The following is a 16,102-nucleotide window of genomic DNA, read 5'->3' as shown; positions in this document are numbered from 1 at the left end:
AGTGTGCTCCTGTCGCTGGCCAGGGGCTGTGTATAAATGGGAAAATGGGATGGGACTGCTGGGAACGTGCCTTGAGCTGTTTGATTTTCCAGCATCAGCCTCATTACATGGTTATGGCAATGGGAAGCTGCCAGCAGCTCACATCCCAGGCAGCAGACCAAGAACTCAATGTTACAACTCACTTTAAAAGTTTTTTGGCCAATCACACAAAGCAAAAGCACACTGACAGTAGTTCTATCTAATCACTATATGCACACTTTGGTTAAAAAATGTTTGCTTATTTTGAATACAATACCTGCTTGTAAGCCTTAAAACACAATGCACAGAGCTCCATTATTAGGCTTAGAACTTCCTAATATCTCACTAGACAAACTTTTCTGCAGCTTAGAGAGTTATTCTAGCCAAGTGTTAATACACAGACCATTGTTCTATTTGTCCTTACTTTTCTACTTTTTACATAATTTTTCTACTGACCTATCTCATGGCTGCTGCTTAGCTCCAATCACAGTTCTGCTGTCTCTGAGGCCTGCCTTGTGCAGCTTTCCCAAAACCCTCTGATTTTATGGATCCCCACAATCTCCCTCCTGTTTGCTCTCCATGCAGGAAGCAGCTTTGGAGCTACAGCTTTGGTGCCACCACACTTTTCCTGCATGAGATGTTTCCCCTCTGCTCTGCCTGAGCTCTTTGGGGTAAGTGCTCCTACTGCAGGGCCTGTTCCCCTTTGTAGTTCCATTTCCAAAGTGCTGTTCTGTTGTGTTGGTGAAGTCCCCAGGATGAGGTGAGAGATAAGAATCTGACTCCATGTTCTCAGAAAGCTTCTATTCTATTCTATTCTATTCTATTCTATTCTATTCTATTCTATTCTATTCTATTCTATTTTACTAAAACTATACTAAAGAAAGAGAGAGGATACTGACAGAAGGCTTAACAAGAATGAGTAATAAAAACTTGTGACTGACTCCTCAGAGTCCAACACAGCTGATGGTGATTGGTCATTAAGTAAAAACAATTCACATGGAACCAATCAAACATGCACCTGTTGGTAAACAATCTCCAGACCACATTCCAAAGCAGCAAACTTTGGAGAAGCAATCAGATAATGATTGTTTTCATTCTTTTCTTAGGCTTCTCAGCTTCCCAGGAGAAGAAATGCTGGTGAAGGGATTTTTCACAAAGTATCACAGTGACACTGTTCTTACATTAATTATGAATTTACTTGGGCTGCAACAGCTACTCAGACTCCTGGTGTTGGAGGATGAGCTGGTGGGCAGTGGGCACAGATGCTCTTAGGGTTCAAGTACCATTTTCACTCCTAGTAAAGGACATTTGGAGGCACTGAAGGGATTGAATGGAAGGATTGACCCACCCTGGGCTGCAGCCAAATCAGCAACAATGCTGGGGATGGATGGTGGCTGTCCCTGCTGCCAGAGCACCTCCAGGTAACAACCTCCTGCTCTTCCCTCTGAACAAATTCAATGTACACTGCTCTGGGCCACTCTTCAGCAACACGTGCTGGTGGCTTGATCTGCCTCATCATTTTCAATGTCTGAATTTCTTCTTCCTTCTGCCTCCAGAGCTGGGTGTTTGTGTTTCCCTGCCAGGAGCCCAACGTGCCAGCCTTGGTTTGATCCCACCAGGCAGCGTTTCTGTTTCCAGTGAGATTTTGGCTGCTGGAGGATTTGGGCTCTTGTCTGCTGGCACCAAGCCCTGCCAAACAATTTGGGCTTTGCTGTGTCGTGCTGGGCTGCTCTCTGCAGCTCCCAGGCCAGGTCAGCTCCAGCTGCCCTCCCAGGGCAGAGGAGAGGTTTGTTTGCTCGGATGTTTTGCCTTGTTGCTTGGCTGGCTGTGGTTTTGGAAACCACACTCAGTGGGAAGATTCTTGGGAAAATGAGAGCATGGGATTGGCATTTCTGAGTGGGGTTTTAAAGCTGGGCTGCCCCAGAACTTGTGGTCAAATCCTTAACACCTACACTGGGAACATGACCAGAGAGTTGGTGCTGGGTGGTTTAAACCTCCATGGTGCCTTTCAGTCCAGGGAGGTCTGTGCTCAAGGAAAATATTTTTTGTTATTTAATGTCTTTTCTCTTTGTTTGTTGGAGTTTTTTAACCATAAACACAAAGATGAATTGCACAAGGAAAATATGCCTTAATTTTCAAGTACAGTATTTTTTTAGGGCTTAAAATATGTGTGAAGTGAAAGAATGGAACTATTTCAAAAGCACAGAGTAGGAATACAATTATCAATACCTATGGGACAAAACCAACCCTAAAGTCATACAATATAGGTGTTTAAATATGACCTAAGCACAGTGCACAATTAAAAAACATCCATTTTTGCTGATGCAGTTCCACTGGTATAGAAGTACAGATGGGTGTAAATAACTCATCTTCATCCCAAGCAGTAACAGATCAATACAAATGGTTTGCTGAAATGACTGTTTCAAAATAACAGCAGCACATGCCTTGCTGCTGCTGTATTTCCACAGAGAATGTGAAAAACAGCTAAATCAGGCAGCTCTGCTGGGGCAAGGTGTGTGAACCCCTCTCCCAGGGTCTACAGAAGATCCCTAAGGATGTCATTTTTTGCTTTATACCACTGTAAATGAAGGTACAAAGTAAAAGCCAAAGGAGTCCCAGACCCTAGATCTTGTAAATCCCTTTTTCTAATGGACTCATCCAGGGAACCCCCCTTTCCCTCCTCCCTGGAGATCACCCCAGCTGGCATGGGTTGCTGCCCAGGAAATCCAGTGGGCATCTCCCTGGTGCCTCCACCATCTCAAAGCAAAGCAGCTTTTTATACATTTTTATACAAAATACATAAAAATACATTTTTCTACCCTTGGAATGAAAATGTGAACTGAAGCAGGGTTAGAGCAGAGGTAAGGTCAGGGTGAGTGTGGCTGAATCATGGGGTTGTGATTCAGGGTTTCCCAAAAATCTTATGCTGTTGCTGCCTGTTGCTTTTGGAAATAGAACTTGGAGCCTCCAAGGGCAGGAGGCCACTGAGCTGTGTTGCTCTGAATTTTTAAGATTTTCTATGCCTTCTGATGTTTACATTCTTGTAACAAACTTTCTCACATACTTTTTGTAAATAACTTATTGTTTTGTATTCTTTTATGGAAGAAGAGAAACTTGATGGACTGTTGGTTTGTCCAGTGGCATTGGACAGGTGGCACTTTCACCCTCCAATCCACTGTCACTTTTAGAAAACTATAAATGTTGGAGTCAGAAAATAAACTTCTCTTTTTTCACCTTGAGAGCAGCAGTGTGTGTTTTGTGTCCTGCAGTGACAGAGCAGAGCAGGCTCCAGCCCAGCCATGCCCTGGCACTGGAAGGGTCCAGCAGCAATTCCACCCCAGCTCTGCTGGCTCCAGACAGGGCTGGGATCCCCAGGTGCTGCCTGCAGTGCTTGGGATGGAATTACTGTGCAGTGAGGCACTGTCAGGACTGCTGGGCAATTCAGCTGCTTAGCATTCCCACAGCTTAAATCAATCTCCAAAGGCCACATCCCAATAAAAGTGGATGCTGATCTGAGGGGAGGTGTGAGGTGGGCTCACAAGCAAGGCCAGGAATGAGGTTCCATGTGTCAAGGACAGAAAAGTGCTCTGGGATTTGCTCAGTGCCATGGAGCAGGTTTGCTGCTCACAGGCTGGGGCAGCAGAGCCAAACATTTTGCCTCTGACTGTTTCTGAAACACAGAAGGTGTTTGTTGTTCTGGCACAGAAGGTTTTGGCAGCTGGGAGAGAACTAACTGATCCTTGGCTACAGCCTGGCAATAACCAACTCCTGTGACAATAACCACCACCATCCTGTGGTTAAGGGAAGAGAACATTCTTTAAAGAATGATGTACACCCTGTCCCAGTGATGGGAAAGCCAACAGCCTCAAGAAATCACAAAAATCTATCTGAATGTAAAACATGTGGGACTTTCTTTAAATCTGACTGTGAAAATAGGTTTCATGTAAGTTATGACCACAAAATGTTGAGGGATCACTGGTTTTCAGGGTGACATGGCAGCTCTGTCTGGGCTTTCTCTGCAAAACCTGGTGCTGCACAAAGCAAGGGCCTCAGAGGTGTTCAAGTCACTTGGAAGATGCTGTTAACAGGATTAAATGATCTGGCCTAAAGACTTGAACAAGCAGCTCTGTGGGAAGCTGGTGGATGATCTGTGCCACATGGCTTGAGCTGCTGCTCATGACTTGGCTGCCTGAACTGTAACAAAAATCACTGTAAGGGTCATTTCACCTGCTACTGGAAAGCCAGAAGAAATAGTGCAGCTGCTGGAACTCAACTCAAAACTAATTCATGGTACCCAGTTTTGAAAATGGGGCTTGAACAGACACCAGAGAGCTCAGGAGAGTGGGAGGATGTTTAACCATCAATCCTGAGCAGAGCCCTGGTTCCCTGGAGAAGAAAACCTTAGCAGTGCTTACCATGAATTCCTATCATGTGCTCAAGGATCAATACCCTCTCAGCTAAAATCTTCAGAGCCTCTCGAAGCTGTTGGACACCTTCCCCCTGCAAGAAAGAAAACAAAAACATTGAAATGTGTTCCAGGATAGGCTTCTTGTCCATAATGTCACTTTTGTAGCACCAAACCCTGCAGTGAGCATGTTTAAAAATGAAAAGATGTAAAAGATGAGGTAACCTAAGTAGGAGTGCAGGAGAAATCCCTGTTCAAAGAGCTCCCCATGTACACTCAAGCTGTAGTTTGTTGTCCTTGTCACCTTAGGTGTGGGCTTGAAGGGCCAAAGAGATGTTGGGAAGTGTTTCAGGGATTGAGAGCAGAGATGTGAGAACTCCAACGCTCTGCTCTTGCAGTTTGGTCTCTTTTTGGAGTCTGTCCCTCAGCAGCTGGGAGGGACAATGGGGAAGCAATTCCCAACCAGCTCCATGTGACAGAGCAACCTCTGGGGACTGAGGTGCTCAAGAACATGGTGACAGCATGGCCAAGGAAACCTCACAGACCAGAATTTCTGGCACACAATAAATTCAAACCCAAGGCACCCTTGCTCTGCACATTTAACTGTGGACTCACCCTCTGGCCCCCCAAACCCACCGGTCAAAGGGTTGAGGGACAGCAAAGTGACAAAACCAAAAGTAAAACAATAGAAACACATCCTTACATCAGCACCTTTGTCTCCTTCCTCACCCTTCTTGCCTGGTTCACCCTGAAACAAAGGAAGGAAAATTGGTTACGTGTGGCTGAGGAGCCTTCCAGGAGCCCTCAGATCCCTCCCCACCAAAGGAGCAAATTAAAGCAGCATTTCACCAGCAGGAAACACAAGGACCTTCATGCCAAGGGCCAAAGTGCTCTCCTGAGCTTTGCCCTGGCTCCTGTCAGCTTCCCAGGAGGTCAAAGGCACTTCTAACACAAATGAGCTTGTGCAGGAGTGGCCAAGCTGCAGGAGGAGCCACTGCAATGGCCTGCCCCAGCACGGCCACAGACATCTCACTATGCTCTCAGATAAATTGCTCCTTTCCCCCCAAAATCCATGTTTTCATCCTGATCTAGAACAGAAACCCCCTCCATTTTGCTTTCATTAATTAGTCACATCCCTTTCTGCCTCTGAAGATGCTCATTAAGCTTTTCTTGAACAAAGATCTCTCTGTGCTGGGAACACTGCTCCCATGTTTCCCCCAGCCAGGAGGTTCATGCACTTTCTGAAGAGCAGGTGACAGGGAGAGATTCAACCACTCTAAGCTAAACATAAAACAAAACTAACAATCTAAAACAGACTGGAAAGGCTTGGCCTCCTCAAATTTGGACATCCCTGAGACATTTGCAAAGCAGAGGTGAGCACAGGAGGAGGGACCAAGGAAAATGTTGTGTGAATTGTATGAAATTATGAGATGGAACCAAGGAAGAGAGATCAGAACCCTCCAAGAGGCTCTGGGGCTTCTCTAGAACCTGCCAGCCAAAAAAAACCCCACAATTTTCTCCACTAGATCTCTGTCAGCCAACCTTTACCACCATTGGTTTATTTCCACTGGCCATGTGCCAGTGCAGACATCTCCTCTGGGCATCTGTCCAGGAATTGCCAAAAAATCATTTGGAGACATCTCTTAACCTCATTGCAGGGTTTCCAGCTCAGCTTGGCCAGCTGAGGTGCAGGAGGGAGTTGAGAGCAGCTGATGGACTTTGAGCTGTTTAACTGTGCCCACCTTTGGTGCCAGGAGCTGCTGTGTGTGCCCAGAGGGATCTGCAGGCACAGCCCAGCCCCCTGATCCCCCCTGGTCACATCAGCACTGTGCTTTACACCAGGAATGCTTCATTTGCACAGGGATTTGTTAAGGTGAGAGTATCTATGGAACAAATATCTGAGCTGGAGCCTGTGACAGTGTTCACAGGGGTCTTAGGATGAGGGAAGAGATGAGGATCTGACTCCATGTTTCAGAAGGCTTGATTTATTATTTTATGATATATATTACATTAAAACTATACTAAAAGAATAGAAGAAAAGGTTTCATCTCAGAAGGCTGGCCAAGCCAAGAATAGAAAACAATGAAAGAATGATAACAAAGGCAGCTGTCCCGGGCTCTCTGCCTGAGCCAGCTGACTGTGGTTGGCCATTAATTATAAACATCCACCATGGGCCAATCACAGATGCACCTGTTGCATTCCACAGCAGCAGATAATCATTGTTTACATTTTCTTTCTTGAGGCCTCTCAGCTTCTCAGAAAGAAAAAATCCTAAGGAAAGGATTTTACATGAGAAGATGTCTGAGCTGGAGGCAGCAGAGCTCAGCTCTGGAGCAGCTCCAGTGGCCCCTGCAGTGCCAGGCACCAGCCCCAGCTGAGCCTGGCACCACCCACGAGTGCAGCACTTACAGGAAGTCCCTTAATGCCCCTCTCTCCAGGCAGACCTGCTTGCCCCTGTTGGAAATAAAGGCAGTGTCATTAGGAGATACTTTGCCACTTGACAAGAACACAGTGTAATTTTTACTAGTGGAATTAAGATGGCTTAATGGGGAAAAAAAAAACCTTACACTTGGGATAATATGTAAAAAAAATTCCTCTCCCTTGACATTATCACTTAGAGACAGCAAAAGGGGGTTATGGTTTTCTGTCAAGGATCAGCTCCAAATCCCATCAGGCTCTGGAGGAGCTGGTTGGATACAGAGCTCCTGAGCTCAGTGCCCTCTCTGTAAGACGATTAGCAGGTTTTCTGAACTTTCCAGCAGTCAGTTACATTATAGCAAGAAGGAATTTGGCTGGAGATTTGTTCCTTACAAAGACACTGCATTCTTCTCTCTGGTAGAAGTGATGCTGCCCCAGCCAGAACAGAGCCCAGGACTCCCACCAAGCCCTGATTTAATCTGCTCCTGCTCCACACACCCCACAGCTACTGATCAAAACACAGGTACAATATTTTGGTCGGTTTGTTTCTTTCTCCTGCTGTGCTAATTTTCACATTGTTCTCAGTGAGAGGTTTTTGTTCTTTTTTCAAAAATTATTTTATTTTTTCTTTAAGAGACACAGTTTGAACTAGTATGTGTTGGTTTGGGGCAAAATGAAATGCTATTGAACTGAACATCTTTTCCCACCCTGGAGCAGCTGGGGCAGGGCAGAATCCCTGACCAGGAGAGCAGTTACAGGTTATTTAGTGAGAAAGCAGGGGCTTGGGAAGAAGAAGCAAAATGTAAAAGCATTCATAGAAATCCATTAATGAAACAGCCACATATTTCCCCTGGCTCTTTCCTGCAGACACACACAGCAACAAACCCATCCTTTTTTTCCCCCCTAAAAATATATACATATATGTACATGTACAAATATATGTACAAATGTGTATATGTATGTATATGTAGTATATGTATATATAATATACGGTATTATAGTATATATATACATATATTACATATATGGTAGTGGAAAGGGAGAGCTGCTGGGTTTGTGTCCATCAAATTTGTATAAAACCAAGGGGCACCTACAGAACATTCCCATGGAATTAATTCCTATGGAATGCCGTGCCAGCACCAGGAACAGACCCCTATGGACAGGGAGAGAAGCCCAGTCTGTCAGGTGCTCCCAGTATCTTCAAAGGGAAATACTTGGATTCTGCACAGGCAAAAGGAAAAATCTCAGAGAGGAGCACAACAACAGACTGAAAATACATAAACAGCCTGTGCTCCATGTCCAGGAGGAACAGAAAGGATGTTATCAGCTTAAAGGGGATCAAAGGATATTTAGGCTGGATGTTGGCAATATCTTTTATCCCACCCTCCCTGGTTTTGCTCTGAAGAGTGCCTGGAGATGCTGGGGAGCCTCCCTGGCTGGGCTGAGCAGAGGCTGAGCGTGAGCAGCACACAGAGCTGAGCCATCCAGGGGCTGTGTCTGACTGCTGCAGGTCTCTCCCACATCTGTTCTCTCCCAGATTAAGCAGGAAGAATGTATAATAACATTTCCTCAAATCTCAGTAGATGCTGTAAACCTCCCCCTCCCCTCTGCTTTTCTTTGCAGCTGCACAGCTCCTCTGCTCGAGCCCTCATTTTTATCCACCAAACCCAAAATTGCAGCATGCAGTTGTCAAAACCAGCATTCAAAGCCACACTCACAAAAGACAAAAAGCACACAGAACACCCTACAGAAATTACGACAGAAAAAACTGGCAGCTTCCCTTTCCACACTAACTGGGTGGTTTTTTTTCTATTTATCAAGACATTTTGATATTTGAAAATCTCATTTGTCCCAAACCTAAGAGAAGAATTAAAATTCTAAATCCCTAGCAAGGAGAGAACAAAACCAAATTCTAAGGGATCTGTCAAGAGTGAATGGACACAATCAACAGGATTTTGTTTCAAAATAAGCGTAGCAATAATATGGTATATTAGTAGTAATATTAGTAAGATGGTCAACCACAAACTACAGCAAAATGTTAAATAAATCCTTAAGGAAGAGTTTTATCTGTTTCCTGGATGGAAATGTGACACTTTGCCACACACCATGCATTTCTATTTTTTAAGCTGAAAATAAAGATTGAATGGCAATGAGATGCAGTTGGTAATCAGTTCAGGTTTTGCTCTCTACCAGAATTTTGAATTCTAGTCCCAGAACTCCATCAGTCTGCAAACTATTTGCAAAGCCAAGTCATGCCCAAACTGGCTGAGCTGCACAAGGAAAATGTTACAAAAAATGACCAAAAGCCACTCTGTGTTTCAGAGAAGTGCAAGTGATTTCTGATGTAAGAACAGGACCAAATACCCAAACCTAAATTATAACAGAGGTTTCCAAAGGCAGATGTGCTTCACCTTCAGACCTCTGCTGCTCCTGGTGCCTCAGGAGGGGTGCAACAAGCCCCTTGCACAGTCTGCACTGTGAGGAGCAGTTTGTCTGTGGCTGGTTATTCCCAGGAATTGGAGAAGGCAGCACACTGGAGCTCACTGATCTGCATTTCCCTGTCCTGGCTCTTTCAGGCTCCTCTGCTCTGCTGGCTTGGAAGGGGAGCAGGAACGCAGAGGAGGTTCTGTCCTGGGGGAATCACACACCTGCAGCCCCCATCACCCCATCTGTGGGACAGGAAACCTGGGAGGGAAAGGAGCTTGGCTCCCACAGCTGTGGCAGTGCAGCCACCACTGCAGACATCCACCACTCCACAGGAACCAAACAAGGTTTGCCTGCTTGTCCCTGTCCCTTCCTTCGGCTCTCTCCATGCTGGGGTCTCAGTGGCTCTCCACAGTCCATGTGCCCATTTCAGACCTAAGGGCTGATGATCCTCTGCCTCCCGCTCCACTCCCAAGTGATTTTGTGCTCCTAGACTCACCCAGAGATTTCAGTCCATGATCTTTTGGCAATTCAGCTGGACAGAAGCAGCCAAAGGCCCAAATTCCCCTTTCAAACCCTTCCCAGTGCTTGAATGCTGGGCTGGGAATCTGACACATTTACACCCTTGTCAGATATTTCTCTGGTAGTTCCTAAACGTCAGCAGTTTGGAATTAACATTCAAACCCTGATCAGTTATCAGCACTGGACAGCCCACTGAGGACTGAGGCACATAAACATTAAGAACATGACTTCAGTATTCCAAATATGTTAAGAACATCATTAGACCTGGAGAATGACTTTGGTTGAGGAAAATCTGGTGAGTTTTTAAAGCCTTAGTGCCACAGAAGGAAGAGTTCAGTTAGACCTCTCAAAACACTCCACACTAAACAGATTTGGCTGGTGTAAGAAAGTTGGCCTCCACAGGCCTTTGTCCACCATGTCTTTGCTACCTCTTTGGGGTAACAAATGTAAATTAGTAAATCTAAATTAGCAAATCTGCTAATCTCTTTGGGGAATACCTGACTTTGCAAGGCATTCAACTCTTTCTCTGTAGATGAAACCTCATCTTGGTCCCTCCAGAAACCCCAGAAACTCTGAATTTAAGGTTGGTGGTGGCTGTGGTCCCACTGCATCTGTGAGACCTGTGCTGTGTAAAATTCCACAGCTCCCAGGTGCTGTGGGAATCTCCCTGTGCCTGTAAATCCTTACTCTCTCTCCTCGGTCTCCTTTGGATCCTTTTGGTCCAGGCTGTCCTGGAGATCCTGGCAAGCCCTGGAAGAGACGCAGAATGAGAAGGAATTAATTTCTACTGTGCAACCTTTGTGTAGGTGTAGTGAATACACTTCCCAGTGATCCTCAGCTCCTGAAAACCTCATACACCCATTAAGCAATTGGGCTGGATTCTCTTTTTCCCTCAAGCACACACAACAGGAGCTCTGTTTGCAGATATCCCAAGCCCTGCACTTTCTGCAGATCCCTCTATTTGGTTCTTTTAATGCACTGCAGGCCCCTGATGTAACATTTTTTTGGGGTCAGTATGACAGGACAGTTCTTGTTCTCAGTTACCAAGAAGAAATTAATACACAGGTACTGTGTTTAACTTAAAAATCCCCACTGCTTCCCCCTACTTCTTAATTGCCTCAGTGGGTGGCAGGAGCAAGCACACATACCTGAAAATTAATTGGATTGTGTAGTGGAAATTATTTTGAAGCTATTCACTCACCCTAATAAACAATTTTGAAATTAAGCCCAATCTCTGCTAATAATTTTACTCCCTGGGTTGAACAAATCTATAAAGCAGTCACCAATGGCTAAGAAGGGCACAGTCTCCAGATTTCTACTAATTGAACTGCTATGCAGAAATCGATCCAAATTCTTCACTTATCCACCCAGAGAAGCCACAGTTATTAACCAGACCATGAGAGAACAATATTGTTTGTTTATATTCAGCCTGTCAGCTCTCCTCCTCTCCACAAGATGCTTTTTTTCCACCTCAGGTGACTTGCACGTTGTCTGGGAGGCTGCAGAAGTGAGTTTGGAGCTCCCCTCCAGACCACTGGGGATTTGAGCCAGCCTGGTTTGGAACAGCCCCACAAATCCCCACATCAGCACCCAGAGAAATGGGGTTTGCAGGCCCAGAGAAAGGAGCATGGCTGTGAGGAGCTCAGACCCAAGGAGGTGGCACACATGTGATCTAAGGGAGAAAATGAGGAGCCCTCTCCCATTCCAGCTGGGAGCCAGCAGTGCTCACCAGCAGCACCTTGTTCCCTGCCTGCAGCCAGCCCCACCAAGCATTCAGAGACTCAGGCCTGGCTTAGGAGCTTCCCTGGGGCTGCCAAAGCAGGCAGGGCACACACCAGGCCTGGCCCCATGTCAAACATGCAGCATGGACAAAGCCCAAGTGTCCAAAGCATCCTTTGATGTGTGGTGAGACAGAGATGCTCAAGAACACTGAATTCCACAATTTTGCAAAATATAAAAGGCTTACAGTGTGTGCTGCATGTCAAAAAGCCAGACTCTGCTGCAGAATCTACTTATGAATTGTGAATTACCTTATATTTAATGATGTTAAACTGCATCTGTCATTTGGCTGCCAAATCTCTCACTGTGTTTGTATCTATCTGGAGTTTCTCATTGTTCTCCAGAGTATTTCCTAATTGAAAGGATTCTGCTACACTGGCAAACTTTCCCTAACCTGTTGTTCATTGCTTCTTCAAAGTGGTTAATAAACACATAGGAAAAATCTTTATTTTCAGTTCCAAACCTCCAGATCTGAGTTACATCCCTCTATAAAGTCACTTAACCTTTCTCTGTGCTCTCCAGCCATGTGGGATTCCTCTGAAAAATCTGATGCTGCTGTTTTACCTCCACATTGAGCAATATTCTTCCCAAAACTGAGTCCCTTTGTATCAGCCAACCACAGTTTGAGAAGTTTGGCAGTTCCCTATTCATGACTTCACTTCTTTCCATTTAATCAGATTTTTCCACCCATGTGAGTACTGTGCCCTTCTTCTACCATAAATTCTTTGGAGTGAGTTTTTCCCACTCCATTATTATCTCCCCCCTCCACAATGTTTGTATCAATAAATAATCAAACTGATGGGAATTTGTGATATTTTTCTTGAATAGAAAGTGTTATGTCTGGAAAAGTAGGCTTAACATTCACTCTGGTGAATTGGTGAATTCCCATTGATGCATTTTTGTTCTTTTTATGTGTTCCACAGGAAATGCAGAGTTTTTTCTATCACTGTGTTAGTAAAGCCCATGTCAGATCCTTTGCATCAACTCAGGCCACAGTGAAATGTTCTGACACAGCAGCAGCACAGTGTGTTGTTATGATTAAGGGAAAATCTGGAAAGCACAACCATTTCAACCTCTTAATCCAGAATGAGAAAAAGGAAATAAATCACAGGAAAAGGAATTAAATCACAGAATTTCATGGGGAACAAAACAGCAGATCTAAGATTACTCTCCCTCCTTGTGCATGGGATGATGTTTCACCCTGACCCCCGTCTGCCCCTCACCCCAAAGCACCAAAGCACCTTACTTGTGATCCAGGGGCTCCAATGGGTCCTGGGGGGCCTTTGGGTCCTGAAGCACCTGGTGGCCCTGGTGGGAATCAAAATTGGAGACAATGTTAAGGAAATTTAGGAGGAAGAACCCTAAATTCCAAAGGCATGCACTTCTTTCATGTTCTGCTGTGTCTCCCAATGAGTGAGAAGCCTTCATCAAACACTGGATTATTGAATAACCAAATCCTGACAGAACACATCCTAGGGGGGATGTTAGAGCTCTGGGAGGAAAAAATGGTGAAAATAGGCAGGAATGATGTCAGTAACATCTACATTTCCACTCTTTAAAATGCAGCTTTTGAGAAAACTTAAACTAGATCCATGGAACAGCTCCATGAGAGGAGACACTGCAGGTGCTGGTCCTGAAACAATCTCAGGTGGCAAGGGAAGCCCCAGGGCTGCTGCACTTGGTCAGAGATAGGAGAGGCTCAGAGGGGCAAAGCAAAGCTCTCTCTTGGTCTTCACTCACTGCAGTGGCAATAAATTAATTTAAAATCTGTACCACAGGAGAGCTGCTTCCAGGATGAGTTAAGCACCATCTAAACAGGTCAACTTGTCTCACACAGTGACTTAACAGATTCATTCCTTTTGAAAAAATAATTATATCTCAACAGTAGCTGTTAAATTATACCTGCAGATGGGAGACAGGGTATTTGCTTAGCCTGAACTTAGCAATACTCCTCTCTGCTTTAGTTGTCACAACCCTTGAGATGAAACAATGTGGACATTATACACAAAGTACAGCTGAATCAGCCTCAATCATTAATGCACCATACAAATGCTTAAGTCAAAGAATAAAGGAATTGAAGGATAAATGAAAGGCCCTCATAATGAAGGGAGAAGCCTTTTCTGCAACTAATGGGAGTTGACTCCTAAATATGCATCATACAGGGAAGTGCTGACGTTTGCAGGAATATTATCATTTAAGCCACCCATCAGCAGAGAGAGAAAGAAGGCTTGTCACTGAATTTTCATCTCAGATTCTGATTTCAGTTACACTGGTGAAAATCTGCAATTGCTCAAACTGGCTCCAAAGTCTTCACAGCCATCACAGAGCCTCTGGCCAGCCCCTGCCTGGTGCAGCTCTGCAGTGACAGGACAGGTCTGCAGCAGGGGGAGAACAGCTCTGCTCTCAGGAAGGAATCACTGAACTTTTAAAAACAGCTTTTAATCAGCCCCTTTCTCAAGATGTAAAGGTCAAACAACCAACCACTATCAACAGAAAAAAACCCAGTTACTTCTTGCCAGTGAGGAGCCCTCCCTTTCCCTGCAGACACCCATAGACCATCAACTCCCCATCAGAGGGGCTTTGCCTTCCTCTTGCCCTGCCAGCCCTGAGCCCAGCCCTGAGCCCATCTCTGACCCCAGCCCTGAGCCCAGCCCCGAGCCCAACTCTGAGCCCAACCCCAGGCCCAGCTCTGAGCCCTGCCCTAAACCCAGCCCCGAGCCCAGCCCCAGGCCCAGCTCTGACCCAGCCCCGAGCCCACCCCTGAGCCCAGCCCTAGGCCCAGCTCCAGGCCCAGCCCCGGCTGTCACCTGGTGGCCCCACAGGCCCCGGGGCTCCCCGCGGGCCGGGCAGCCCTGCCAGGATGGTGTCGATGACGGTGGAGGCCAGCTGGGCTTCTCCATCTGCAAGAGAGCACAGGCAGGGTCACAGTCAGGGTCACAGTCAGGGTCACAGTTAGACTCGAGCCCAGTCAGGATCTCAGTCTTGAACCCAGCCAGGACCACAGCTGAACTCGAGCCCAGCTGGGATCTCAGTTAGTGTCGAGCCCAGCCGGGATCACAGTGTTGAGCCCAGCCAGGACCACAGCTAGACTCAATCCCAGCCGGGATCTCAGTTAGTCTCAAGTCCAACTAGGATCACAGTTAGACTCGATCCCAGTCGGGATCACAATTAGTCTCGATCCCAGCCAGGATCTCAGTCAGACCCGAGCCCAGCCCGGCTCTCTCCGCGGTGCTCTGGCGCCCGTTGCTGGCCGCGGGCCGGCAGCGCTGCAGGGTGAATATTGCGGGCAGCGCTGCAGGATGGATTGGGCCGGCAGCGCTGCAGGGTGAATATTGCAGGCAGTGCTGCAGGATGGATTGGGCCGGCAGCGCTGCAGGATGCTGAATTCGGGCTCCTGGAGCACCTGCTTTGCTCTCCAAGGCTGCTGTGGAAGAGGTTTTACAGCGAGTTCTGTGAGCCAGAAAAGTTTGATAAGAGGATCCATGTTTGCCCCGGAAAGAATTTTCTACCAAGGTCGTTGACACAGAAACCAAGAAAGAGAGAAGAATAAATAAATAAAAAAGCAACCCTCAGTATTTATTGTGATGTCAAAACCATATTCAACAACCCTGTTCCTTGTGGATCTGTACTGTGGCACAGCTGTAATCTGGGGAGGTGGCAGCACCTTTCATCTGAGCACCCCACAACACTTTGGGACAGTTGTGGAAATCTGGGGTAAAAATTCAATGAGCAACCAAGACAACAAGGCCCCAAAACAAGCACAAGAACAAGGAACCCCACATCTTGGTGCTACCAAGGCTTTCTGTCCTGACCCTTTGCTGAAGGACCAATCTCCTGTTTAACCTGGATGAAGATGTTGGCTCCTGGTCACCAGGATGGCAAACCCTCTGAAAACCCCACATTTTCCACAGCTGAAGCTGCCATAAAGGAATAATGTCCACCTCCTCCTGCCCATGACCTCAAGCTTACTCATGTTTCCTTCTACTCATCCCTGTAACTCATCACAGTAAAATCCAGGGGAACCCTGGGCAGGAAAAGGCTGGGAATGTCTCACTGCAGATGCCAAGTGACACCAGGAAGGTCAGAAGGGTGTTTGCTTACTCTGCAGAGTCCAGCCCATAGGTCAGAAGGTGAACTCTCTAGAAATTTTAGCAGCCACTTTGTGAAGCCTTCCCAGCTTCTGGAGCAGTGATAGAGAGAATTTCCAAGGCAGGTGTTTGAAAGCAGTTCCAGGGGAAACTGTGCAATGGCTTGGGCTGCCAAGGATGACAGGATAGCTCTGCAATGCCTTCCTGGCAGCAGGACAGCACAAGATCCAACCCAGATTCCTCTAAGAACCACATTTTGTGCCTAAAACCTGAATGCAAACAGGTATTTATCTGACTGCTGTTTCTAAACCCATTCATTCCCCCTCCTCACAGCCCTGAAACAAAACAACTGAGACTCTTCTCATGTTCAGGAGGAAAGGTACCCCAGTGAAGTGTGTAATCCAATTAATTTGAGTTTTATTTGACCATGTCAAAATCCATCACAGCT

General features: G+C 46.2%; 1 protein-coding gene across 6 annotated transcripts in view; it reads right to left on the bottom strand.

Annotated features, from left to right (window-relative positions):
- Window positions 1–16,102, bottom strand: part of COL26A1 (collagen type XXVI alpha 1 chain) — a 169,741-nt gene that overhangs the window by 4,699 nt on the left and 148,940 nt on the right. For 5 of the 6 annotated variants that reach the window (XM_064729384.1, XM_064729383.1, XM_064729388.1 and 2 more), the window contains 6 exons: window positions 14,374–14,466; window positions 12,813–12,874; window positions 10,475–10,537; window positions 6,833–6,877; window positions 5,127–5,171; window positions 4,434–4,518 (listed from right to left, as the gene is read on the bottom strand). In XM_064729384.1, the coding sequence (XP_064585454.1) occupies window positions 4,434–4,518; window positions 5,127–5,171; window positions 6,833–6,877; window positions 10,475–10,537; window positions 12,813–12,874; window positions 14,374–14,466 (393 nt within the window). The remainder of the gene's footprint in view (window positions 1–4,433; window positions 4,519–5,126; window positions 5,172–6,832; window positions 6,878–10,474; window positions 10,538–12,812; window positions 12,875–14,373; window positions 14,467–16,102) is intronic. The other variant, XM_064729387.1, reaches the window with a different exon arrangement.

Source organism: Zonotrichia leucophrys, chromosome 19, assembly GCF_028769735.1.
Source record: "Zonotrichia leucophrys gambelii isolate GWCS_2022_RI chromosome 19, RI_Zleu_2.0, whole genome shotgun sequence".
Lineage (NCBI taxonomy): Eukaryota > Metazoa > Chordata > Aves > Passeriformes > Passerellidae > Zonotrichia > Zonotrichia leucophrys.
This window is presented reverse-complemented; position numbering and strand designations above follow the sequence as displayed.